Genomic DNA, 27,744 nt, shown 5'->3' on the forward strand with positions numbered 1-27,744 from the left:
TAGTATGTGGGCTTGGCATCGGGATGATGTCGGAAATATCACTGGAATCATCCTGGATTCCAAGGAATCGAGGCAGGTCTTGTCAACCGCACCATCGCACCATCACTTAATGGCCAAGAGAACATGAAAAAAAGAAATGGAAGCTTTGGATTTAACAATTTGAGGTTACAGCTACTTTTTTTGAACTAGTTCTTGGCATTCTGAATTAGTAAATAGGGGAAGCTCATACTAAATTCATACATTGATGAAAACGGATGCTGAGAAGATGTTGTGTATTACTCATCCTTTTCAAGATAGAGGAGCTAGGAGCTAACAACAAGAGGGATGATAAATTTGTCAAAGCAACTTTCCAGTTTCCTTTTGGCATGTTCTTGACAAATTGAAAAGAGCTGAAGTCAACACTGTCGTAGCCTACCGAATTGTATGTCTGGTGGGGGTGTGGGTGGTTATGGATGCGGTGGTTGGTTGTAGAGAGAGGAGAAAGGAGGAAGGATGATGCTATTCTTTGGGACTAGGGATTGATCTTTGGGGAGAGTTAGATTTGGGTAGGGTTAAAGCATAGAGAAGAAAGATTTTTATTTATTAATTTTTCCATTTTTTAAATATAATTTTTTTATTAAACAAGTAATTATATATATATTTTTAATTTTATATTTAATTCAATTTAAACAAAAAAAGTGTGTCATTCACATGACACATCATCACTTGAGGTAAAAAAAAAAAACTAAAATAGCCATGTCACGTCATCAAAATTGATAGAGTTATTAATGGAGAAAACGGTGGAGGGTAAAATGGAACACAAAATCACAGTCAAGGGGGATAAGTGGGCCATTTTAACTTTGTGGGGTAAAGTGAGATTTGACTAAAGTTTCAGGAGGCACTACAGTAAATAAGCATTTTATTAAGGACATAATTCATAAATTATACCACACAAATAAATTCATATTCTATGCATATAAGATACAAAACATATAACTATAACAATGAAAACTTCAATCTTCCCTCATATAAACATATACAAATATATTCTCATAAAAAATAAATAAACAAAGGAAAAAAACTATAACTATGTAAAGTTATCTATAGGAACAAAAAATAAAATCCCAATCCTTTTTTATTTGGGTAAAAGTCTACTTCCTATTTGATAAAGGAGATTTTTTGAAACCTTATTTGATTGGCTGCTTTTATTTTTTAACGTAGCTTTGACTTGCTTAAACACAAGGCGGCAGCTGGTGAATAAAGAAAGGATGGGCAACATGTATCTACTGCGTACGTATGAAATAATGAATGACTTGACAATGTTATAAATAATCAACCAACATCACTGCTAGCATTTCCTGTGCTCTTTTTTTATCATCTAGCTGCAGGCCTTGTCCTTTCCTCTGCTGGTCTTTTAATCATGCACCCGATAGTTGGAACGATCTTTGCGGACAAAGATTGAAGCCCAGGAAGCTGTAGCGTAGTTAGCAGCACACAAATTACAAGTCAAATTCGAATAATGAACCTTTTACAGTAACATGTTGTGGTTATTTATATTTTATGATAAAAATTTAAGGGCTGGCAGCTAATCTTGGATTTCATATTTAAGTGGTGCAGAAAAATAGGAAGCATCATTTCAAAGGAACTGCGTTTGCATCCTCATAACCAAACTCAGGAAAACCCTACACTCAAGTCCCTCCATTACTTAGATTGTTAGTGGTTCTGTTAAATGTTGATGTGGCAAATGTGTAGCCCAATTTTTTTCGCTGAAGTGAACACCACTTGGACTAAAAATTAATAAAAAAACAAATTACTTTTAAAAAAAATTAAAAATTAAAAGTAAAATAGTATAAAAAATCAACAACAACAAAAACTAATTGGTTATGCTGGCATTTGCTTCGTTTATGCTGATTATTTCTCCACTTGGCGTTCCACCAAAGCTACAAAAAAAGGTGGCTTTCATATGGGACACGTTATCAATTAAGGCCTGTCGGTGGAATCACATTGTCACGATTTCAAAAGGTACGGGGCTAAAGTATTAATTCAAATTAAAAGAACAGGTACAAACATGTCATTTTGTCAAAAACTTAGGATACTAAATTGAAATTAACCCCAATCTTCTGGTATTTAGCTGCGTCTTATCATCACTTATCTGAATCACATCTAACTTTTGCAATCAATTTGTCATTTGTGTTTATTCCTAACAATGTCTAAGAAGCTCTTCGCAGTCCAAAGTGAAGACTACTATGTTAGAAGAGATGAAAGCTATCCACGAGAACTCTTCATGATATAAATGGTTGAGCTACCTAAGGCAGAAAGGCAGTGGGGTGTAAGTGGGTGTTTACATTTGGGAGATTTGATCTATTTGCTATTGATGTTAGCTCACCTAAAGAATGCAAAAGGAATAAAAGAGACAAGTCAGTCAGGGGCTGCAAACTCGATGATTGGCTTCTGCCGCTCAATTCTCATACTCAGGCGGAAAGAAGGAGCGCTTGAGCGGACCTGAGGAGCCCTTGAGCGGCAGGCGCAATTCCAGCACGGATCCTACTAGTTTTAGGATGGCGTTTCCTAGGTTTTTAGGTATTTTAAGTTTCATATTCCTTGTAAGGTTGTACTAAAGTCCTATAAGTATAAATAGGCATCGTGCTAGGTTATTCGCAAGAGAGAAAACAAGGGAATTCAAATTGGGTTTGAGCAGGGCACTAGATAAAAGAGAGCTAGGGTTTAGTAGGAGCTAATGGGGTTCTTCATTGTAACCAAAGGTGTTCCTATTACTAGTGAATTTCTTGTGGCGATCAACAAAGAGGATCTAAGCAACGCCGAACCTCTATAAATTCTTGTGTTTGTGTGAGTGCTTCTATTTTGCATGTTGATGAGTGTGCTTGTTGCGTAGTCCATCAACGACAAGGTCTTGAAGTGTTTTCGCACAACAAGTGGTATCAGAGCCGCTGTTAGCGGTGGATATTAGTTTATGCCTAAGTGCTCTTACAATTATAAGCAGCTCTCTGGAGAAAGTAGCGCTCAGTCAAATTAGCCACAGACGACTAGCATGAAGGTCAAGTTGAAGTTGTGCACCAGCAAAGAGAACTTTTTGTAAGTGTATGTATTTTGTGATTTTCTTCTGGCTTCCCTTGACAATTTTGTAATAGGGCACTCATTGTAATTTCCCAAGCTCTAAGTTTTGATTAAGAATTACTTCTCTAGGTTTTCTTATATGGCTACATTATGATGGAAAACAATGTGTTTGACAAAGGTAAATTCTGCACTGCACTACATTGCATTCACTAAATTTCTGAAAATTATGATTAGTCATCTTTCCTTCGTATGACTAGTCAACCTTTGCATAAGTAAGATTTCTAGCTCACTGTTTCCAGCTGGATCCTAACCATCTTTTTTGTCCTATTCTGTGAATTTCTCAGCTGCCATGTGTACTATTTTGACTTAGGAATTTTTGGGTAAAAGCCAAAGAATTCCTCATTTCGCAGCCGTCTCTTTTGTGGGTGAGTTTTGGAAAGCTTCTTAGAAAACTTTCTCTTCTTCTTCCTCAAGAGTAAACCTTCATATTTTTCATCTTCGAGTTTTCCAAATTGATTTTTCGAAAACTGCATTTGAAATATGAAAGCCTCATCTTGCTAGATCAAACACTCTCTCATATATATCTAGGTCATATTCAAGATTGATTTCTTCAAGAGTATGGTTTCTTGAAGAAATGGGTCATTTTCTCCTTGAATCCAAATTTCATTTTTATCTAAGTTGGAGCTGGCTAGCTAGTGCCATGGGATGAAAAAGCTGAAGAAGGAGTTGTCATTGCCATGAAGGACCAAGCTGGTGGTTTTGCTAAGCTGGAGGAGAAGATTGCACAAAGGAGGTATAGCTCATCTTCCTAAATAGACCTAGGATTTGTTGAGCTTGCTAGTGTTTTTTTTTTAAAGAATCTTTTTGCTTAGTGGAATCCTGGTCGGTTGATGACCCCCAATTTTTCCCAATGGTGGGTTTCTGGGTGAACAATTTCTGGTTTGCATCTCTGTAATTTTCTAGATTTGTGTTCTTGACAGTTGACTAGTCATCGCATGATGTTCATGTATTTTCTGGGTTTGTGTTATTGATAGTTGACTAGTCATCGCATGATGTTCATGCATTTCTGGGTTTGTGTTCTTGAGGTTGACTAGTCATCACTATCTGCTATGTTCTGTTTATTTGATTATGATGTTTTCACACACTTTCACCATAGTTGTTGCTAGCACAGGGGATGACTAGATTGACGGGTCCTTCTGAGTGCTTAGGTTGTCACTAGTAATCTTCTAGGCTTGAAGGTACAGATTGTTATGCTCTGTGTGTGTGTTCTTCATTATGATTTCTCATGACTAGCAGTTGACTAGTCATAAGTATATTTGGTCAAGGATTAAGTGTGTGAAGATCACTGTGTCTACTTGAATAGCATTTAAATTTACCCCGTCGCATGTGTACCAATTTCACTTTTCTCAATGGCAAAGAAGGATGAAGCATGTCCTAGCCTAGCAGAATATCAGCATAGTCTTGGCAGGCAAGGAAAAGAAGTTGGAAACCATGACGGAAGAGGAGTGGAATTCGCTTGATGAGTTAGCTAGGGGCCATAAAGAATTACCTCACGAATGAAGTGTTGTGTAATGCGATCAAAGACACCGCAAAGCATACATGAGAAAGCTCGAACAGATGTTTGCGGCAAAATCATTGTCAAACAAACTCTTCTTGAAGGAGGAGTTCCTAAATCTTCGGATGGAGGAGGGTGCAAACATGATGGAGCATCTTAGTATCTTTTATTAGTTGATAGCAATGTTAATCATGACTCGCTATTTCTTCAAGGGGTTCCTCTTCGAACTAGATTTTGGATTCCGGATGCTCATATCATGTGTTCAAAAAATTCTTGGTTTGACACATATGAGAAAGATGACGACGACGAAGTTGTGATAGGGGACGACTCTTATGTAGAGTCAAAGGTACAAGTACTATCAAAGTGAAGATGCATTATGGCATTGAGATGGATAGGCAATTTATCACGGATATTTTCCTATTATGCATTATGGTATTGGTAGAGTCAAAGGAACCGATGATTCTATATTGTGAGAACAAAAATTGCACATAACCTAGTTCAACATGACCTAATAGAGATGGATAGGCAATTTATCAAGGATATTTTCCTATTATGTTTTTATTATCCTAATTGGGATACTTTGTAAATCATTCTAAATACCTCTGAGAGACGAATAGAGCATTATGTTCACCAAATCTGCAGCAATAAACAATAAAAACAATAGAATTGATACTTACAACTCCATTGTGGAATTCACCCGCAATGTCCAGCCGCACCCACAGGGCATGAAAGAGCACAAAGACAACAATGATGACACACAGATAGAAAGGATTTCTGCCATGAAGATATAAGAATGCGTGAGAATAGTGGCAGATGATAAAATTTTAAGGTAGAACATCAACTTCATCTTCTATCGTCACTGTCAGTAAAGCATAAGTATGTACCTATAAAGTGCCATAAATTCATTGAATCCCAGAACGATCAAGGCAACAATTGCCCAAATAGGTGGTAACCAGTTGTTATTACGCTTGTTAGCTTCCTGAATAGTAAAACAACATGCGGAATGGACTAGGTATGAGTATCAGTAAATTAATTTAGGAGAAAAATGAACTATTAAAGGGCGATTAATAAGGATACTCATTTCACATGTGCATCAATGTATTTATATCTCAACCATGATATACAAAACTTTGAATCTAATGTTAAAAGGTTAAAGTAATTTTCTAGAAAGTCTTTCTATCTACTCACCTTGGGAACCTACAATTTTATTATGGACAGCTGCTGGTGCTATTAAATTTTCTTTTTATTTCAAGAATACAAGTCTTTTTTATAAGTGCTACTATTTATCTTTAGGGGTTCTTTTTTGGTGAAAACCAAGGTATCCCCGCGCGATTGCGGGGACTAACCCTCGAGGTACTGTCGGGCGCAAAGCGGGGACCTCTCCCAACAAAGTCTGCTCTATTCGCAAGCGCCTGGGATCGAACCCATCTTTAGGGGTTCTTTTCATTAGATGTAACCCGTTGGTAAGAGCTTGGTGAGTGTGCCGCATCACTTAGGTTCATGCTCGTATTTTGTAAGCTGCTCTATTGCTAATGAGATTTTGATTGTCTTTGAACTCCATTCTCCTCTTCTACTTTGTGGTTGTTCTTGGGCTAATGTGAAATTTGCACTACTGGAGAAGCAAGTTTCTGGAACTTTGGAACCTTGTCTTTCTCTACATCTAATATATGCCAATTAAAGGAGATCAATTATGCAGGACAACAGCAACACTGCATGCACTGACTCAAGTACAGGGCATAAGTCTAGAGACCATATTTAATGATGTGTTTTTCCACCTCTTTAACTCCTTAGAGGCATTCTCTATTAACAACAAGAAAAATGTAATACCAAGACTAAAGGCCGAACACATAACACATCATGGGAGACAAACAAAATTATTTACACTGTACATATAGTTTCCATATATTTATTCTTTCTAAATCGTAATAGCAGGATCTTTATGACCAATAATAAGTGAAATAACATACCTGTTTAGCAATGGCGTCAGAAACAATGACCTCGGCTTCTGCCATGAATCGTTCCCACACATCTTTACATGTAGGAGGTGAGATCAATGTATTTGATAATGGAATCTATATAAAGGATGGAAAGTCACAAAAGCTACATGGTACTTACATGAGAATTAGAGGCTAGAACAAAATGAGACAGAGAGAGAGAGAGAGAGAGAGAGAGAGAGTTGGGGAGGGGGTGGGGAGGGAGGGAGGCACTTTGCAGTCCACGTTTTCTGCACGAATTAAAATATTTGAACTATATGTCTGATATATCTTTGTATATTTGTGATTTTCCACACAGACACTTGCATGTCCATGGTCCTATAGCTTTGAAGCTAAAGAACCAGAAAGTTATAGTTTTGGTTTCGAAGATCTATGCAAACAAATAATAGTAAAACATTGGACATGAAATACAAATTAAAAATTCGTAAGTGAAACAATGCACAAAAGAAAGGTCACCTTTTCCCAAGCATTTAAGCCCAGTGGGTCAATTCTTGTAATATTCCTATCTTCAGAAGAAGGATCTGTGGAATCCAGGAAGGAAAGCGATAAAGTATTCTGAATTTCATCACCATCATGATGCAAACGGATCGCAGCCATAACAGAAAGCACTTCTAGGGACTGAAAAAATTAACAATATAGTTAACAGAGCTCCAGGTCAAAATCAAACTCAAGTTTCAATATATGTAATGTTAATTGTGACATACTGCAGAACGAGCAGTTTTGGCGATTGCTCTAATATCTTCATTTGGGTTCCAAACACGTTCGATTGAATCAGAATCGTGGCTAAAATTTTTTGAAAACCTGTAGGCAATTTAAATCATCAGAATAATGGCTACATATGTTGCAACCCACTAGTGTAGTGGTTTGGAGTATTTGCTACCCCAGGCAAGGTCCTGGTTCGAGTCCTAGCATCCGTGTAGTGTGTGTGAGAGTTTAGTATATTATCACCCTCCTTGATAGGAAAGGTCCTCAAAAAAAAAAAAAAAAAATCTTAATTGCATACGATAAAATCTCAAACAAGGTTAAACCACTGATTTTACCATTGTAATAATTTCCTACCTGGCCACCATAGACGTCAGAACCCTTCCAGCCTCTTCCTTGGCTTTAGCTTCAACCACACCTCTTCCATGTTCTTCTAGACTTGCATGTATTTTGGCTTTGGTTTGTTCATCCATATCAAAGCCACGATGTGCATTCCAGCTCCCAGAAGAAACTGATTCAGTCTCTAGCTGGAGAAGTGTCCTTATTGTGGGCCAGGTCTCATTACTAGCTTTTTCTAGAAGGGCTTTCACTGGTCCTAATAACAACTCCTCCAACTTTTCCTGCATTGTATAGTTACATCATGAATCATCCAAGTTCCTGGGAAAATATAGTCAACCCAAGGATTGGACTTAGGTGGTTATGGTGGGGACAACATTAGTGCATGGTTTGGATAGATAGTGGATTCTTATTGGGCCCTTTGGTACAACAATTGGTATTGGAGGCTACAACGCACTTGGTTCAAAGTGGAGCCATTGACATGTTCAAGGAGACGACTCAAGTAAAAATTCTTGGACCGACAGAGAAAGGTGAAGTGGGCTAGTAGAGCAAGGGCTAGTGGAGTAAAGACAAGGCTCAAGGAAATCCTAGTGGCATCCAACTAGGTGGAGCAAGGACTCCTAGCAAGGCTCAAGAAAATCCTTGTCGAAAGATGGAGTTGTGAGGGCGCACTCTTGGAAAGTGCGAATGTTGTGAATGGGCGAGTTACCTTGGCTTGGATCTCACTAAGATGGAGATTGTTAGTTTAGGTGGCTCGATACAAGTCATGATATGTAAGTCCCACATTAGAGAATATAACAATTATCTATAGCTTAAATATAGGTGGTCCACTCATAATTGTACCGAGGCATTTTGTAATAAAACCCCACACCTAGAAGTCCATAGTTTAGTACAACACATATAGGGATTGAATACCTTTTTTTTTGTTTTTTTTAAAAAAAACATCTCAAAACTACATTGAATCTATGAATACTAGTAACCCCAACTATATCAGAAAAGACAACGAACAAATATATGCTATTATACCTTACAAAGTGCAGTATGTTGAGTTATCTTGTCAGAAAGAACTGAAGCAACATGGGCTTCTATATCACGCCTGAGTTTATCCTTTACTTTAGATGTGTCCCAGTTTGCTTGTTTGATAGCAGCATCTGCATAAATAACGAGTTAATCTCATTGTGCTTTACAAACAAGTGAAACACATATTAATGACGCCAATTCAAAAGGCTCATTAATTATATCTTCAATTGTAATTGACTGACTAATTGGCAGGAAGCAAAATTTCACTCAACTTGTGACTAATTGGATAAACTCTTAGTTTGTATTTCATCTTTTGCGTTTTATGCTTTAGTTTTCAATTTTGGCTCAAGGAATGGCATTCCCAAAACATACCTGCACAATCTTTGTCAAATTGAGCCATTAAATACTCGGTACAATTAGAAACAGCCACAGAAAATCCCTCCTGCCCGTCCAAGGCCCTCTTAAATGCTTCCTTGAACTTATCCAGAGTAGAACATCTTATATGTTTCAGCGAAGCTTTGAATGCAGGTTGAGCAAGCTAACAAAATAGTGAAATAATCAATAAGGTAATTGAACTGATAATCAAAATTGGAAAGTCATTCTTTCCTGAAGAAAAAAAAAAGGGTAAACGCGCACTAGGAAAGCCTCAAAAAGCCTCTGTAAAATTTAAAGGCATGGAAGATTGGAGGATGATGCAGGACAGAAATCTAATCAATCACAACCAAAAGAACAATAAACACAATTTGGTCTTTGAGGCAAAATTTTCTAAAAATATGAAACCGTTAAGTCTCGGTTGCACTGTTATATTTCAGCCATCTATTATCTATAGCACAAGGAAAGAAGGGGAGGGGGAACACATTGTAATATAGTTTGACAAAAAATGATATCCAGATTCATTACTTTCAGCAATTTTTCTTCAAGCTGCTTGCGCTTCTCAGATCTGACACCTTCATCATAATATGTAGCCTCTCCATCATACCTAGAATTGTTAAAACAAATAAAACTAAAAGTAAGGAACTATTCAACCATATATAAGGGAAAATGTGTGCGTCAGAACTTGGAGACAACAGATATCTTAAACATTAAGGTCCTTGGTTGAACTGTAAATGAAGGAAATCTTACATGCATGTTTCTAAAAGATAAGAAGTCAACCAAAAAATCTGAATATAAATTGGCATGCGTCAATAGTGTATTCTAGACTACCATATAGACATCCAAAAACTAATGCCCACTTTGTTTCCCTTTTCTGGTTTGTGTGTTGTTTCCATCTTTTGTCAAGGCCTCAACCTCACACCACTAACATGGACTACACTTGATCAGCCACCATTCAGGAGGCGATATTAAGAGGATCTTGACGAGTCAATGTACAGAGCTTATCTCATTAAAATCAAATCATATCCTTTAGCCTACAAGCTGAGAAAGCTAAATGAAAGATGCATACTCTGATATATAAGTATCAAGTATTCTACTGAGCTTATCTCCAAAGCCACGATGATCATGATCAGTAGCAGATTGAACCGCCTTTTCCAACTGACTCCATTCCTGTGACAATTCCAAACCAATTCAAGGCCATCGAACTAGGTTTGAAGAAGAATGGAAAATATGGCAATATAGGAAGAAAAAAAAAACACCTTATTTCCTGCAAAAGCGGCATACTTCTCATTGACAATCTCTTCACAACGTACAGTAGCCACCATGACCTGCAATGGAAGAGTTATGGATGGCTTCTTCAAATTTACATGCATATATCATAGTCGCAGGTTTACCTTGTGGGAAGGAATATTAAGATCTTTGTTTTGTTTGATGTCTTCCCATATCTTGACTGCACTGAAAGAAAATCCTGAAGCAGGAACTGCACCGTGACGGTCTCCAGCAAGTTCACCATGTTCATTAGGATGGAAGAATCTCTGCCTCATGCAACCAACCTTAACTCACAAACATAAGTTACCAAGGAAAGAAAACGACGACATGCCAAATATCTTCATACAGCAAAACGTTATTTGTATTCTAAACTAGAAACCAAATAGAAAAAAAAGAAGCAAACAGGCAAAAGATGAATTAATTTGAATACGCGGGGAGTTTAGAATAACAATAGAAATGGGACAATCGGTTTGTTTAAGCAGAAACTGCATGCAACAAAAGATGAGAGAGGAAATGGCGATGGACAAATAAATGAGAGAAATTAGAAGTAATTTATAAGGTAGACGCCAAAGTGTCATAGAAATAAAATATGCAGCAATATTTGAGATATCCAGCAACTCCTGCCTAGTTATTTTCTTCTTTCCCTATTCAAGAAAATCCTTTTACACTCCTTCCCAGATAAAATTTAAAGTATCCGTAAGTATCAAGATAGCTTATTTTGTATTCTATATGAACAAATAATACAACATATTTTCAATTTAACATGGTGTCCAAGGCTCAAAGAGAAGAAAAATCTAAACGGTGCCTGTATATGCACATAGCACGTATGCATATGCCATACCTCCTCTGTAAATTGGTCTTCCATGCGTTCACAACTTGAAAGAGCAACAACCTCAACCTAGCCATTTAGTCGTACACATAACACATCGCCAATCAATACACATGATTTATAGTTGTCACCACAATAACATCAAATCACCATTGATTCTTATCAGTTATATAAGCATGACATCTTACATTAAAAAATTCACTTAATGGAGTATTCATGTGGGCTTCAGGCTTAGGAGCAGAGTCCCATATCTGCAGTAAAGGAGAGAGGGTAAAAGAAAAACATTAAGAGTAAGACAATAACAAAAAAAGCACCAAATGACTTACCTTCTGAATGTCTTCTCTAAGAATAGGTTCTAAATACTCCAATGGCGTCTACAAACCAAGAAAGGAAGCAATGCAACATACTATCAAAATGAATAACAAATACAAAGGAAAATTGGCTCCATCTCAAGCTATCACATAGAAACACCAAAAGAGAAGAACGAACCTTTGTCTTATCACGGATGACAAATATCAGAGTTGACTTACGCGGAGTAAACAATCGCATCATCACCTATTAGCAAATTCAAGCATAAAGTTCAAGAAATCAAACTTCTGAAATTTCAATTAACTGTTTAATCGTAGTAGGTAGGAAGAATATACCTGGAACACAGTTTTTAGGAGAGGCTTATTTGCAGCTTGCTCACGGCCAATGTCATGGCACCACCTACGAAAAAGTTTCTAAAGAAGATTACTCAAACCGACAGAAAAAGTACAAATCCCAAACAGTCAATATTATAAAGAAGGGGAAAAAGAAAAACCTCACATGTTAATGAGCACTACATCTGAAACAGCGAGGGCAAAAAGGGTACTCTGCTTCTCGAATGTTGTATCATCCTGTAAATAAAAAACCGAATGATAAGCAGCAAGAGACTATACACTTTGTACTGCACGCCTCCTTGACAGTGAGATCAGATTTACATTTCTATAAGTAGATTGCAACATCGAAAAACAATCCTGATAGAATTATGCATTATTTTTAAAACATGGAAAGAAGAGTGGATATGAAAGAATCCACTTTCTGCCCTCTTAAAGTTGGTGTTGCGGCATAACATTTTGAGATCAATCAGAGAACCATTAGTCAAAAACTGAAGATTTCTTTATCAGTACAGAAAAGTTGAACTTGTTGGGAAGGGGCACATGAAACCTTATGTAATTTCAGGAAAGAAAAACAATCAGTAATCTGTAAGCTACAAGTAAGAGGAAGCAAAAGGCAGCTGGAGTCGGAACTAAAAATTGATCATCGAGAAAACCATGAGTAGAATATATGGAAGAAGTTGATGAAAACCGGTATAATGACATCAATTCAAGCATGATCATATGTTGAAATTTGATGAAAACGGAAAGCAGGGTGTCAAAGGCACCTCTCCTCGTTCTCTCCCATCTGTACCCTCTATGTCCATGACAAGAGTAAACCGCTGAAAGTTGGGAGATTTTGCCAACCAAATACCTTTCGTTGTTTGAGACCTGGAAAAAGAAAGCATATCCCGTCATATTACTGGTGAATAAGAGAAAACACAAGGCAAATAATTTTTCATTTTGAGCATTATGAGAGAACTTGCCTTCCTTTGAGGGCTTCCATCTCTTTAAAGTTGGTCTGAAACAAACGATTTACTAGTGTGCTTTTTCCTGGTAAGATCATTAATAGTAAAAAGAATTATACAAAAACAAACAAACAAATTAGGGATGTGAAACCTTCTCATATCATGTGCCATCTCACTATAGTAAGGTAAAATATACTGATGCAATCTCTCGGTTGGGGAAAATATTTATTTATTTTTTTGCTATTTAGGAAATCGTCCAACGCTAATCTGAATTAATCCAAATAGAACTTAATCGTATATGAGTATCAGATAAGAAAACAGAGAACAGACTCCATTGGAATTTATGTGATTATATCCATGGTTTTAGTGACGAAAAACCCTTCTTCTCCATGTGATTAAGCTTTAAGCCTTCAAAACACCCAAAAATTTACTTCATCTAATTCATGTTTCTGTGAGAATGTGAAGGTGAAAATGTCCCACATTATAACCTGAGTGTTATTTTTCGCATTCTAAAGTAGAACATGAAACGTCACAAATGAAGATGAAAATAAATAAATAAATAAGAATGCATACCACTACTTTGTGGGCCAACAATGGCGACAGCACAATAACAAAGCCCTCGGTCAGCAAACTTTGTGGTTTTGATGAACTCTTCAAATTCAGCGACCTTGAACTCTCCGTCACCATCAATAAGCTGAGTAGAGTAGCAGTCATCACTGCTCGCTGTTGCTGGATGAGAAAATGCTGAAATACGTCAGATGGAAAAAGTCAACGAAAGTCTTGGATTTCCAAAGCTAAGAAACGTTCTATATAGAAAGAAAAAGACCTATATGTACAATTTACAAAGTCAATGTATTTCAGATAGGACACGACAGCTTCTTTTAAATATGATTTTCTTTTTCTTTTTTTGTTATTAAAAACCAAATTGTATTTGAACCCCTTAATTATATATTTCTCCTCTTCGTCCCACGTCATATACATTTCCTGGAACTTGTAAGTTATAAAGAAAAAATTGTTCAGCCCAGAAATATTCATAAAACAAAAACAAACAAACAAAAAACTTGATCTTTCCCATCTTACCGCTGAAAGAACAAACAAAGAACAACCCAACAATAATCACACTTTCCAGTTAACAGCGAAGCTTTCGCTCCATTGACCCAAAAAAAAAAACAAAGCTTTCTTGCCGGCGATGTCTCCGGATTCAGGTCTGTGTAAAACCAAGGCTGAATTATGTCCAGATATGGATTATATGTGTTGATGATGCCTGAATTTTTACCTCAACAACAATATGCATGCCAAATAAAACCCATGCACATGACAGAAAAATTCTTACAAGGAAATCTAACCGTACGATTCTCTCTTGGTTTTAATAACTTAGCAAACTATGCATATATACTAATGTAACGTCCGATCAACTGAAACAACAACATTAACTCACAACTACTTAAAAGTTAAACACTCACCATCATCTCCTTCAACGATTTGTTCCCCATTAAGCAATCCCCGAGAGCTGCCGGCAGCTTCCATATTGCGATTCAAAAGTGTGAAGACGAGGGAAGGAACAAACAAAGCAGCTTTTAGTTGATGAGAGGTTCCTTGGCCTAAAGCGGTTGCTCTGGTGGTGTTGTTGTCGAGGTGATGGTTGCTGCTTTTTTTTTACCCCAATGAACACTGGTTGCTAATATACAATATTTGAAATAGTACCGTGCTACATATTTATAATATTCTAAGGGGGTTACTACTCTAAACAATTTGTATTGACTTTATTGGAAGGGCTACTACTTACCTAGCAACTTCTCAAACTGATGTTTGACCCCAAAGCTTTGACCACACTCGCAAGGACAAAAATGGCCGCAGGGCACCACAGCCCAAAATCAATAATACTATTTGACCACTTTGCTTATTACGTCTCTACTAAAAGTGGACTCCACTAATATGTGTAGGATCCACTTGTACTAAGGTGTTCAACAATGTGATTCATAAATGTGGTACAAATAACAGCACTCGCCGAAAGTAAATTTCGTAACTCATATTCATATGCTTCCAAAATTTAGCCCGCCCTTCTAAGGCCATATGCAATATATAGTTCACCTATTTAAGGAGTGATGTAGCTGGTAATAGGGATGGGTACAGTTTGGTAGGCCAATGGCGGAGCCAAGATTTCACATTAGAGGGGGCCCTTAATAAAACTTGTATTCTCTTCATAATTATAATGAATATCATATTTTAAATTGGTTAAATACTAATTTTATCATCTACACTGTTAAAGACTTCAAAATTAATCATTTATATTCCAATAGAGAAAAGAAATGAAAAAAAAAAAAAGTTCATAAAGCGCTATATTAAGGTACCCAACTCATACATGAAAAAAATGAGGAAAATAAAAAAAACACAAAACTTTAAACAAAAGAGGAAGAGAGTTTTTAGTGCAAATATCATAAACTGACCTAGAAAATTTAAGGGAGATGAGTAGAAGGGAGATCAGGAAATTTTATGGTTTATCTGTATACGAAAAGAACCAAATATATTATTTTATTTTAGGGTAAATATCCTAAAATTAATGTAATATATTATAATATTATATATCATATATAATATACAAATAAAAGAGGTAAAATTGGAGTGGGGGCCTGGGACCACACTGGTCCCATGCTAGCTCAGCCATTGGCCTAAGTTCAGTTCGATTTAAAGTGTTTGATAAAAATAAAATATCCTGATTATTTTAAGAGTAATGGCCTATTGACAGCAGCTTTTAAAAGCAGCCTCTAGGTTGCTTTTCAAAACTATTTTCACAAGAAGCATATTAAAGCCTTTAATGAATTTTTTCAATTCCCATAATACCATCATTAATTTTTTTAAATGACATCGTTTTCCACCACTGTCTCTATCACCTCTATCACCACCACACCACCACCCACCGCTACCACCACCTCCACATCCACCTCTACCACCACCACCACCACCACCTCCACCACCATCAATGAACACGATGCTTTAAGTAAGTACTAAAATTTCAATAATTCAATTGGGTGGTCAAATAATATCAGATTCAAGTGATTTTTTGTAGAGATGATCTTTGAATGAATATCTATAAAATAGATGGTTTGGATTCTTAAAATACAATACGAAGTGGGCTCTACAAGGGTGTCCTTCAAATAAGCTTATTTGAGGGATCTCTCAATGGAAGCTCTGTATATATATACAGTTCCCTTCTATTGAGGGATCCCTCAAATAATTTTACATCCTTTAGGGTCCCCTACAAATATTTTTTCAATGATCCAAACCATCTATGTTTTAAGTCTACATTCATAGATCATTCTTGCAAAAAATTAGACAAATCGGAAATCGTTTCGATATCCAATTGTGTCCTACAAAATCAATGAACACAGTGTTTTAAAAAAGTACTAAAATTTCAATAATTCAATAGGCCAAAATCAAACAAAATCAATGAACATTGTTTTGTTTTAAAAATGTAGCATTGGATTCAAATAATTTTGTAAAAAAAATAATATAATACACAACCAGTCCGGTCCGATTTAAATAATTATGAATTTTTTAACGTTAATTTGACTGGATGGAAAAGATAGGTTAACTCATTAAAACACGAGGACTAAATTGGTAAAATTGAAAATACATGGACCAAATTGGCCAAATGAAAAAAATATTTGAACCATTTTGACATTTAAGCCTAAAAAAATAAATAAATAAAACATGGGAAAAAATTGAAGAAAAATCCACCAAATCCAAATTTTAACAAGGTAAAAAAATTTGAAGAAAAGGAAAAATTTTCTAGACTCAAACTTTGACAAGGTTTATTCTAAACAAAATTAAAATTTGAAGAAAAAACAAAGAACCCACAACGTGTGAGGCTCGGAAAATGTTAAGGTGCTTAGAAGGTGTTTTACAAATTTTCAGATAATTTAATGGAATATTTGGGAGTTTATTTAGATTTATATTATTCGTGGTTGATTAAAAAGTATGCAAGAAAACATTTAAATTTTATTGAGGTCAAATGATGATTTGGATGTCATAAATTAAAAATACGTGTGATTATGAGTTTAGGATAATTAAAAATTAAGAAATGACATGGCAAAACGCGGACATGTGGAATGCAAAACTTAACCATGTGCCACTTGCCACATAAAGAAAATTATCGGCGAAACTGGTCGAAGACAATTGAGCTACTTTATTTATTTGGGAAATGAATACGTCCCCTCAGAAACCAATCAAATTGCTCAACCCTGAATTTGATATGAAAGGATAACATAATTCGCCTAGACCCAAAAAATAAAAACTAGTTAATGGGGGCTTCCTCACAACAACAAACAGCCCCTTGTATGTTGGCACTTGCTCAAAAATGTTACCATTACGTGCTTGCGACAGTGACGTGCAAGCTAATGGTGCTTTGTAACACCATTACAATAAGTGCACAGAACACCAGCATCTTCAAATGATATGCGAGTAGACCCAAGAAAATTCGCTAGACTAGACAAACCATGGATTTAGCACTGTTTTGTGATCAAGCTTTTGACTTGCGTAAATGGCGGCGTGGGTGGGTAACTTAGGAGAAATTTTTATATGTTCCGGGTACACCACGTGGCTGGTGTACCATTCAATAAACATAAGACATGTGGAATTATTATTTAACTTACTGCATTTCTTTTTATTACATGTGGCGGGCTGCATTGGAAATATTCCATATGTCCTCCGTCTATAGGATGGTACACCAGCCACGTGGTGTACCCGGAACACCCAAAAATTACTCGTAACTTAGGGTTGCCTTGCGCTGCGTTGGTAGTTGAGGGATACTTTTCTCTATCAGCCTTTTTTGGGGAGTATGTGAAGGAGAAGGGCCGATACAGCAACAGCAGGAGCAACATGTCAGCACACGCACCACTAAAATCTTGCCAACTAAGAACACATCTACAAACCAAAAACACAAAATAGAACAGCATACGCGCGTATCGTATGCTGACCTTTGAAGGAAGCTTCAATGGTGATGACCAATAATGGGATATTTGACACCACTTCCCTCTTTGTCCCCTGCTTTTTGACAAAGATGGCATACGCCATCATTTCCCCATTTGCAAAGCCCACGAAATTGCCATAAGTAGAAAGCTAGCAAACAATAATAAATTTCCCCACCCTCCCCCCCGGGTCCCCTGCTTAATCAGAGGGTTCGTTGCAGGCTGGGAGGAAATCGCAGAGGGGGTGGAGTGAGAAGAAAATCCCATTTGCAAAGCCCACAGAACCGCCTTCCAGTTGGTATACACATCTAAAACATTGCAAGCCATGCTGTTTTCTGAGGTGCATGAGCATGGTCATCAATGAACGGCGCTGCAAGACTTGTGAAAGATGCCTCACCAACTCCAACCAGCATACGACATATTGAACTACCACAAGCAGCTGTGGCAAATGTCCAAACAGATAATCCAACTCCAATGAGCCTAAAAGGATTGTGGCTGAATACCCATATGATAGTCAAACTCAAAATCATCGGCATAGCCACCATGGAAACAGAGCAATCTCCACTCCTGGGCAGATGTAGATGCATTCATACAAGAAAAAGAAGAAATGAGAGTAAGCCTGTACCTTACCCTCCTCAGTTCATGCCTCCAAATACACCAAATGAAACCTCCCCCTTTGTCACGAATGCCCATCTAGTAATCCATCTCAAAATCAAGAACGCCAGGACAAGCATTGCATAACACAGCCGAGGTAGGCATTTCAACAAACAGTGGGAGTGCAGGGCTGGCGCCCGACTGTTGGACCCAATATTGAGCAGGAATCTTGATTTCTGCAATCTTGGAAGAACTCTGATAGGATGATACTAGAGTTTGCTCAGTAATGGGTTCAAAGCCCTCCCAAAATTGCGTCTTGTGCACAGCCGAAATACAACTCACCCCAATAGCAGACTGTGGAGTCCTAGCAAAACACACTGCCCTTACCAGCGAATCTTCAACTTGTTCGCTTACCAGAGATGAAAAGGCATGGAATTGAGGCGGGTCGGTACTCTGTAACACCGAGACAACATTCTTTGACTCAACAAAGGCCATCGGAAAAGTCTGGAACTTGGGACCATCAGAAAAGTCAGCGTCAGTGCTTGGCAACAAAGAGTCACATGAAGCAAGAACCGTTGGGGACAGCGAATGGGGCTTGAGATCCCAAGAAAACTTGCAAGTACCATAAGATAAAGTTTGTCGAAAATATTATTTCTAAAACTAAAACTAACTATAAAAAATTGCAATTTAACATAGATTAAATTAAGTTGCAAGAAATCGTTACAGACTAAAACAAATAAATTTAGTATGACAGCTATATAGTTGGAGTCTTCAATTTAGAACAAGAAATAACAATACAAAATAAAATTCAAAATTCCAATACAACACACATACTTGTCCCTTGTTACAGTACAAATCAAAATTCATAATTAATAATACAACAGTACAACAATTCCACCTCTACTATTCAAAACCAGTTGAATTGAGAGGTCACTTATTCGGGACTTGAGCTCAATATTTTTTAGTTTTTAGTTTTTGTTCGTTGATTGAAATAAAGTCGATCGGGGCGCTGCAACCATTTCTCCAAGAGCGTACCGCCAAGTCCACTATATAGTTGTGTTCTCACTCTTTACCCTCACCTGAAATCATAACAAAACTATTATTATGAATGAGCAAGTTAAGGACTCAGTACATAACTAGACCTATTCCAGAATCCCCAAAAACCAGTAATTTTGGCACTCCTGTTTTAGCCAGCTGCACTCCAAACTAAATAATTTTTTTTTTCTTTCTACACTCACCTGAGTGCACGATGTGAAACAAGGAGGAGTGTCAAAATCACTAGCAGTGGAGGCGAAAAGCATGCTATACAAGTAGTACCAGTGTCTATACGTATAGTACTAAGGGGGGAAGGAGTAGGGAGAGTGACAGACAATATAATTAAAACAAAATGTGACACTCACTCACAGAACCCTTGTGGATTTCACCAGAGACCCCTAGTTGCAAACCAGCACCATATGGGCGTGACGAGTAAAAAAAACAACAAGGATGACACCCACACCCAGATACAAAGGATTTATGCATTCATGGAGGAATAAATTTGAACATGGTAGAGGTACTTGTACTGGATATATAAAACTTTATATATATGGTAGAAAGAACATCTCTATATCCTCCTGTGTAGTGTAGGGGAACTAGTGTGTACCTCATTAGTCTCGTAATGGCATTGTATCCAGCGAAAATCAAACAGCCAATTGCCCAAGGAGGTAGTTGAAAACGCGCGTTGGCCTTCTGAAAAGTAAAACAACATGTTGAATTAATGGACTAGGTATGAGTGTGAGTAAGTTAAAGTCAGAGAGATTTTTAAGCTAATGAAACGCATCATTCATGAGGAAGTTTATCTAAACCTAATGAAAACCTGAAATAGACTTTAACCGTAGTTCCATAACAGCAGGCGATCAAATAACACATCATGGGAGACAAAACAAAACTATTTATAGTTCACATATTGTTTCCATTTATTAATAGGTGAGATATCATACCTGTTCAGCAACGGCCTTCGAAACAATGTCCTTGGTGTTTTCCTTGAATTCCTCCCACAACTCTTTGCATTTAAGAGGTATGATCAACGTTTTTGATGATGGAACCTGTATAGGAAGGGGAAAGTCAGAAAACCTTATATGTGGTCTTACGAGAGAGAGAGAGAGAGAGAGAGAGAGAGAGAGAGCTTAAGGGCCGGCCCAAATTCAATGGGTCAAAGTCCGTTTCGGCCTATACTATAGCCATGGGAGAGCTGGCCTTGCGTGGGGTGGGGGATTAGGTCAAGTGTTTAAACTCAAGCTCAATGCGGCCCGGCCTGCTCCAGCCCTCTCAATATTATTTGTAAATATTTTTTTTCATAATCTAGTATGCAATATCTTTGAATATTAATAAATTAAGACTGGATATACAGATATGAGCTTAGTCAAGTTGGCTAGAGAGAATGTGTTCTTCACTCTGCACCCAAGTTCGAAACCACCTCCTCGTAGTTTAGATTAAAGTAAAATATCTTTTGTATAAAAAAATAAAAATAAAACTGGATATAATTGAATATATTAATTAATAAATAAATATCAGTATCTTGGTCACTAATAGGAGCAGCTGGGTTATGATGTGATACTCCTATCTATCTTTTTTTATAGAGAGATATCTATCTTTAAATTAAGCAAAAAAAAAAAAGGCACAAAAGAAGGGTCACCTCTTCCCAAGTATTTGAAGCCAGTTGGTCATTTGTTGTGGTACTACTATCTTTATCCAGCAAGGCACTAATTAAAGTTGGCTGAATTTTATCACCATCATCATCACCATCCAAACGGATCACAGCCATAACAGAAAGCACTTCTAGCGACTGAAAAAATTACGCAATATGAATATATATAGTTAACAAATTCAAACTTCAAATTCAAACTCTCAAGAACTGTCAATAAAAATTGATAAAAATTGAGCCATACTGAAGAATGAGCAGTTCTGGCGATCGCTCCAATATTTTCCGGCCGGTTCCAAACACGTGGGATTGAATTAGAATCGTAGCTAAATTTTGTTATAAACCTGTAAAGGCAATTCAAATATCAATTGCATACAATAAAATCTTAAATAACGTTCAAACCATTGTGAGAGAGAGAGTTCCCTACCTCTCCTTCATGTGGATGAGGACCCTTCCAGCCTCTTCCTTTGCTTTAGCATCAACCATACGTCTTACATATTTCTCTAGACTTGCATCTATTTTGGCTTTGGTTTGTTCATCCATCTCAAAACCAGAAATTTCAACAGCGCTCCTACAGAAAGCTAATTCTGCCTCTCGAAGACGTCTTCTTATTGTGGGCCAGGTCTTATTATTAGCTTGCTTCAAAAGGACTTCCACCGGTCCTGATAACAGCCCCCTCAACTTTGCCTGCATTTTATTGTTACATCTTCATCAACCAAGTTCCTATGACAACTTTGTCAACAATAGACACTGTTGATTATGGCTCAACTTGCACCGAAAGAACTTTGTGCTATCATGTGGGAGGATGCTGTCATGTGGGGGCAGCAGCTTTGCAGGTGAATAACAACTTTGCAGCGCCTTTGCAGAGGAATATTGAAGCTTTGGCAGAAGATGGGAGCACGTGGGAGACAAAAGCCATGCAAACTTGGCTGGCTTTCTGACTTCATAGTTGGCCTCATAATTTGACTAGCTGGCCTTCACCCGTTGGCTTCTCTATAAATTGAGAAGTATGGCAGCAGCTGAAGAAGAAGAGTAGAGGGAGAGAAACAGCAAGAAGCCATTCGGCAGAGAGAAGAAAATTCTCTCAAGTTGTCTTTGCTTTGTATTTTCAGTTTCTCTTCCTATTGTAAATGTGTGAGCTTGGGTTATTTGGGTCTTTGGGAAATTGAGTGATAAACACTGTTGTATGTTCTCATTGATTATAGTGGAATACTCCGTCGTCTCCAAACTGGATGTAGGCATTGCTGAACCAGTATAAATCTTGGTGTTCTTGTTGGTGTTGTTTTGTGTCCATTATTTTATCTCCTGCTAGTTGTGTTTATTTTCACTCGCACTTGGTTGACGCTTCCGCACAACAGACACTACATGGAATCTGTTACAACGTAAGCAATCAATGTCCTTAATAAAATTAATTTAAGCAACATGGGCCTTTATCTTTCTTTTGGAGCAACAAAATTAACTTAAGCAACAAAATTAGCTCAACAAAATTCTGGCTCGGGTTGATGAAAACCAGTAACCCCAGAAGAGAGAATGAACAAAAATATGCTATCATACCTCACAATGGTCCTTTATCTTGTCAGCATGAACTGAAGCAACATGGGCTTCTATATCACGTCTAAGTTTATCCCTTACTTTAGATGTGTCCCAGTTTGCTTGTTTGATAACAGCATCTGCATAAATAATGTGTTAATCTCATTGTAATTTACAGAGCAAGTAAGTAGACACATATAAATGACGCCAATTCAAAAGGCCTATTTGTAAGATTGTTTAATGTCTTAAACTCACTGAGGTGATATTCTAGCTTATACAAGCTTATACACATATTCACCCCATCTAGAATTAGAGCATAAGGCATCGGCTTCTAGGAGAAGATCTCTCTATTTCTATCGTGCTCTCTATTCGACTCTATGGCTGCACAAGGTTAGTGTGTTTGGTTTTATAACTCATTAAGTATTACATGTGGTATCAGAGCTTAAGTTATATTATCTCCTACCTAACCAGGTTTTCGTTGCAGCAATAGTTTAAAGCTTGTAAAACTGAAAGCTTGATAATGTTTGCAGGAAAATTTTGGCACGGCAACAGTATAAAGCTATTATTTTGTTGTAGCAAGAAAGATCCATGATCGTTGTTTGCAAACATCTTGCAGTGTATTATTAAGTGAGCCAAAGCAACTCAATACATTGCAAGATCTATGCACTCAAAGATTCATGATCAAACTTGTGCTACAAGCAAATACATGATGAATAACTTTCTGCCCAAAGATGCGAGTAATTCATCATGCAATTGCCTGTAGACTAGCAGGAATTTTTCTTCTATCCAAAGATGAGGAATCTTTCTTGGCTGAACAAGGTTAGTGTATTTGGTTTTATAACTTATTAAGTATTCCAGTATTATCTCTTGATCCATAATTGACAACAGACTAGCAGGAAGTCAGCTTGTACGTAAGATGTGTTTGAGTGTACAAGGATAAATTTCAATTTGTCTTGTGACTTATCTATCTTGGCTTCATGGTTTTGAAGTGTTTCTTTTATTATGTATTTCAGTTTTTGCATTTTATCCTTGAGTTTCCAATTTTGGCTAAAGGAATGCCATTCTCAAAACATACCTGCACAGCCTTCGTCAAATTGAGCCATAAAAGACTCGGTGAAGTTACGAGCAGTCACAGAAAATCCCTTGATGACCCCGTCCAAGGCCTTATCAAATGCTTCCTTGAACTTATCCAGAGTAGAAGATCTTTTAAGTTCCAGCAGCTTTTGGAATGCACGTTTAACAAGCTAATAAGACAGTGAAACCAATCAATAATAGAAGAAAGATATGTAAATCGAATTGATAATTAAAACGGGAAGCTTAAAAAGAGAGGATAATTTATGTCAAATCAGTTCAAACTGGCCGCCTCACTGTAAAATGTGTACATCCCTGATCGACATGCATGGCACAGATTAGAGGATGAGTCATGACAGAAATTGTATCAACCACAATCAAAGGAATAACAAACACAATTTGGTCTTTGATGCAAAATTTTCTGCAAGTCCAAAACCGTTAAGTCTTGGTTGCGTTGCTATATTTCAGCCATCTATAGCACGAGGAAAGAGTGGGGAAGGGGAACAATGAGTAATATATGGTTCAACAAGAATGATGTCGAGATTCATTACATGCAGCAATTTTTTTTCAAGCTGCTTGCGCTTTACGGATTTGACACCTTCATCATAGTATGTAGCCTCTTCATCATACCTAGAATTGTAAAAACAAATTAAGCTAAATATAAAGAACTATTCAACCACATAAGGCAAAAGGTGAGAAATATAATCTTATCCTGTAGCCTACAACAAGCTGAGAAATATAAGTGAAAGATACACACTCCGATATACAAGCATCAATCATTGAACTCTGCCTCTTTCCAAAGCCAGGATAATTCAACTGAATACACTTCTGTGATAATTCCAAAGCAATTCAAGGCTATCCAACTAGAATTGAAGAAGATGGAAAATATGGCAATATATGAAAAACAGGTACCTCATTTGCTGCAAAAGCAGAATACTTCTCATTGGCAATCTCTTCACAACTTACTGTAGCCACCATGACCTGCAACGGAAGAGTTGTGGATGACTTGTTCAAATTTACATGCATATATCGTATTCACAGATTTCGACCAAAAAAAAGTTGTATTCACAGTTTTACCTTGATGGAAGGAATATCAAGATCTCTGTCTTTTTTTATTTTTTCCCAAATTTCCTGTAAACTCAAAGAAAATCCTGAAGCAGGAAGATCTCCAGCAAGTTTATTATGATGGAAGAGTTTCTGCCTCATGCAAGCAACCTTTCATTCACAAACTTAAGTTACATAAATTTGAACAAAGAAAAAAGGGCAAACCTGCATAAGATGCATAAATTTGAATACTAGGCATTTTAGTATAAAAAATAGAAATGGGACAATTGGTTTCTTTAGGGAAAAACTGGAATGCAACAAAAGATGAGAGAGGAAATGGCAAGGGACAAATGACAGAGAACAGAAACATTTTTTAAGGTAGTCGACGAAGTTTTAGTGAAATACAATATGCAGCAACATTTGAGACGGGGTTAACAAACAACAACTGTCCTCTGTATCAAGATAACTAAAAGTAAGGCAATGGTGCCCAAGGAGCAGACTCCCATATCTGCAGTAAAGGAGAGACGGGGTTAACAAACAACAACATTAAAAGTAAGGCAACAACAAATAAAGCACCAAATTAGTTAACCTTCTGAATGTCGTTCTGAAGTTCGCTTTGTAAACTCTCCAGTGGCGTCTACAAACAAAAAAGCATAACTACACTATCAAAACTCAGCCTAGAGTGGAATGGCCTTATACCAAGGAAGGAAACGATGCAACAGACTACCAAAATGAATAACAAAGACAAATGCAAATTGGTTCCATCTCAAATCACAGAGAAATACTAAAAGAGAAGAAGGAACCTTTGTCTTATCACGGATGACAAAGATCAGGGTTGTCTTGCGAGGACCAAACAATCGCATCATCATCTGTTAGCAAATTCAAGCATAAAGTTCAAGAAATCAAGCCTCTGAAATTTGTAGGGAGGAAGAAAATACCTGGAACGCAGTGTTTAGGAGAGGCACATTTGAAGCGTGCTCACGGCCAATGTCATGGCACCATCTACCCAAAAATTGCTAAAGAAGATTACTCACAGAGACAAGGGAAAATATTACAAATCCAAACAGTCAATAAAGAAGGGGAAAAATAAAAACCCCACATGTTAATGAGCACTATATCTGCTACAGCAAGGGCAAAAAGAGTACTCTGCTTCTCGAATGCTGTATCCTGTAAAGAAATAACCAAATTCCAATTAAGTAGATTGCAACCATGACAAGCAATCCTGATAGAGTTATGCATTTTTTGGTTTTTAAAGTAAGATGAAGCGGCAGTCAAAGAGATAAAAATTGATAATCTAGAAAGCCATAAGTAGAATATATATGCATGAATACATTTTATTATCCAGCAACGGATTCGTGTGTTGGCTATGAACAGAAAACTGGTAATGACAATAAATTCAAGCATGGCCATAAATTGAAATTTGATGATGAAAACTAAAAGCACCTCTCCTCGTTGTTTCCCATCTGTACCCTCCATGTCCATAACAAGAGTAAAAGGGTGATTGGTGGGACATTTTGCCACCCAAATACCTTTTGTTGTTTGAGACCTGGAATAAAAGCATATCCCATCATATTCAAGGTCACTAAAGAAAACACAACCCAAAGTTTAATGTTGATCATTGTGCGCACAGTACTTGCCTTCCTCTATAAGCGTCCATCTCTTTAAAGTTGGTGTGAAATAAATGGTTTAGTAGTGTGCTCTTTCCTGGACAGATGATTAGTATTAAAAAGACATTGTCATATATCAATCATGTATCAATATCAGATCAGAAAACAGAGAATGACCAAAAACATATCGTAATTTGTAAACCCTGCTCCATCTGATTAAGCTTCAAAACATGGTAGCAGAATTTCAAAACTTAGCTTCATCTTATTCACCAGAGTGATATTTTTGTGAATTCTCAACCAAGGCAGAAATGAAGATTAAAAGGTAAGTAAGAATGCATACCACTACTTTGTGGGCCGATAATGGCGACAACAAGATAAGAAAGTCCAACGTTAGCAAACTTTGTGAATTTCGTAAACTTTTTAAATCCAGTGACATTGAACTCTCTGTCACCACCAACAAGCAGAGTAGAGCAGCAGCCATCACCGCTCACGGGAGAAGAAATGCTGAAATACGGTAGACAGGAATAATCAAACAAAAGCAATATCTCTAGATAGGGTGCGGTCAACGTGAGACAGGTCGACCCTTCCATTTTATTTGTTATTAAATACCAAATTGTCCCATTAGTAGTTTTCTTCTCTCTTGTCATCTGGTGATCTGGCTAGTTGGCTCTCTCTTTTTTCTTTCTCTCCGCCAACACTAATTTTTGTTATTGCTATCTCAAGAGAGAAGTCCCCCGAATAAAAAGAACACCACGAAGTCATCTCCTATAATTCTGCCATCAACAGATATCAAGGAAGCAATCTCATATTCTTTCCTACATGCAGGCCACTGTATTTACTCTAGATGTCAAGGAAGCAATCTCAAATTCCGCCCTCTTCGATTCACTGACAGCAGCTAGAACAACCAAAAAACAGAGGGAGGGGGGAGCGAATGGGTCTGTGAGACTGTGACAATTAGTGTTGTGGGAGAGAAAGAAAAGAAAAAAGAGTATTAATTAATTGAGAAAAGAAAAAAAAAATCACCAGATGACAAGAGAGAAGAAAACTGGCGGAGAGAAGGAAAGGAAAGAAAAAAGAAAGAGGAGTGAGCAGAGAGAAGAGCAAACTCGGGAAGAGGAAGAATATATGTGAACCGTTCAAATCAATCGCACGGTCAAAAATTCAATTCCGCAATGGAGAAGCGCCTATATAGTATATATATATATATTATATACTAGTTAATTAGTGTAGCGTGCATAGCCATGGATGAGGATCGAATGATCAAACGAAGTAAAAATAGCATGATCATGATCTAATTAATAATAGTAGGGTATATAAAGACTCACCATTTCCTAATAAAGAGTTGCTCTTGTTTGGAGTACTGGCAGCAGCATCCATGGCGATTCAAAAATGTGAAGCGGAAGAGCTTCTTGGCGACAGCTTGCTTGCTGCTGATGAAATAACGTGCGTATTTGAAATAAGAGAAGTGGAAAGTGTTGCTTGGTGCCAACAAGCCCCGTGGCGAAAATGTTGACCGTTCTTTTTTAACTTCCATA

General features: G+C 37.2%; 2 protein-coding genes across 7 annotated transcripts; both read right to left on the minus strand.

Moving 5' to 3' along the window:
• Positions 1 to 972: 972 nt before the first annotated feature.
• LOC110767813 (protein ROOT HAIR DEFECTIVE 3-like) lies at positions 973 to 14,348 on the minus strand. 6 transcript variants are annotated; one of them, XM_021971465.2, is made up of 23 exons: positions 14,180 to 14,342; positions 13,290 to 13,460; positions 12,735 to 12,801; positions 12,537 to 12,639; positions 11,939 to 12,009; positions 11,776 to 11,839; positions 11,621 to 11,686; positions 11,458 to 11,505; positions 11,320 to 11,382; positions 11,144 to 11,200; positions 10,428 to 10,586; positions 10,293 to 10,361; positions 10,103 to 10,203; positions 9,562 to 9,640; positions 9,034 to 9,199; positions 8,668 to 8,792; positions 7,663 to 7,925; positions 7,308 to 7,404; positions 7,060 to 7,221; positions 6,577 to 6,681; positions 5,494 to 5,588; positions 5,287 to 5,383; positions 973 to 1,452 (listed from the first exon to the last, which is right to left on the minus strand). In XM_021971465.2, the coding sequence occupies exons 1-23, from the start codon at positions 14,241 to 14,243 to the stop codon at positions 1,354 to 1,356; spliced, it is 2,391 nt and encodes a 796-aa protein (XP_021827157.2). In that variant the 5' UTR covers positions 14,244 to 14,342; the 3' UTR covers positions 973 to 1,353. The 6 variants fall into 6 exon arrangements, 5 of the variants coding, with proteins under 5 accessions (XP_021827157.2, XP_088106603.1, XP_088106602.1 ...); XM_088250476.1 differs by lacking the exon at positions 973 to 1,452 and adding an exon at positions 1,579 to 1,966 and having other exon boundaries at positions 13,290 to 13,445; positions 14,180 to 14,344; XM_088250475.1 differs by lacking the exon at positions 973 to 1,452 and adding an exon at positions 1,579 to 1,966 and having other exon boundaries at positions 14,180 to 14,344.
• Positions 14,349 to 18,997: 4,649 nt separating this feature from the next.
• LOC110767802 (protein ROOT HAIR DEFECTIVE 3 homolog 1-like) lies at positions 18,998 to 27,731 on the minus strand. Its single transcript, XM_088250185.1, has 22 exons — positions 27,535 to 27,731; positions 26,550 to 26,713; positions 26,240 to 26,306; positions 26,046 to 26,148; positions 25,702 to 25,769; positions 25,541 to 25,604; positions 25,406 to 25,471; positions 25,192 to 25,239; positions 25,070 to 25,110; positions 24,828 to 24,909; positions 24,636 to 24,773; positions 24,471 to 24,539; positions 24,316 to 24,386; positions 24,110 to 24,188; positions 23,563 to 23,731; positions 22,512 to 22,627; positions 21,385 to 21,644; positions 21,205 to 21,301; positions 20,952 to 21,101; positions 20,257 to 20,361; positions 19,920 to 20,005; positions 18,998 to 19,356 (listed from the first exon to the last, which is right to left on the minus strand). Exons 3-22 carry the CDS (start codon positions 26,257 to 26,259, stop codon positions 19,353 to 19,355), a joined length of 1,836 nt encoding a protein of 611 aa, XP_088106311.1. The 5' UTR covers positions 26,260 to 26,306; positions 26,550 to 26,713; positions 27,535 to 27,731; the 3' UTR covers positions 18,998 to 19,352.
• Between the last annotated feature and the right edge of the window lie 13 nt (positions 27,732 to 27,744).

This window comes from Prunus avium, chromosome 3, assembly GCF_965620075.1.
Source record: "Prunus avium chromosome 3, drPruAviu1.hap1.1, whole genome shotgun sequence".
NCBI classification, from domain to species: Eukaryota; Viridiplantae; Streptophyta; class Magnoliopsida; order Rosales; family Rosaceae; genus Prunus; species Prunus avium.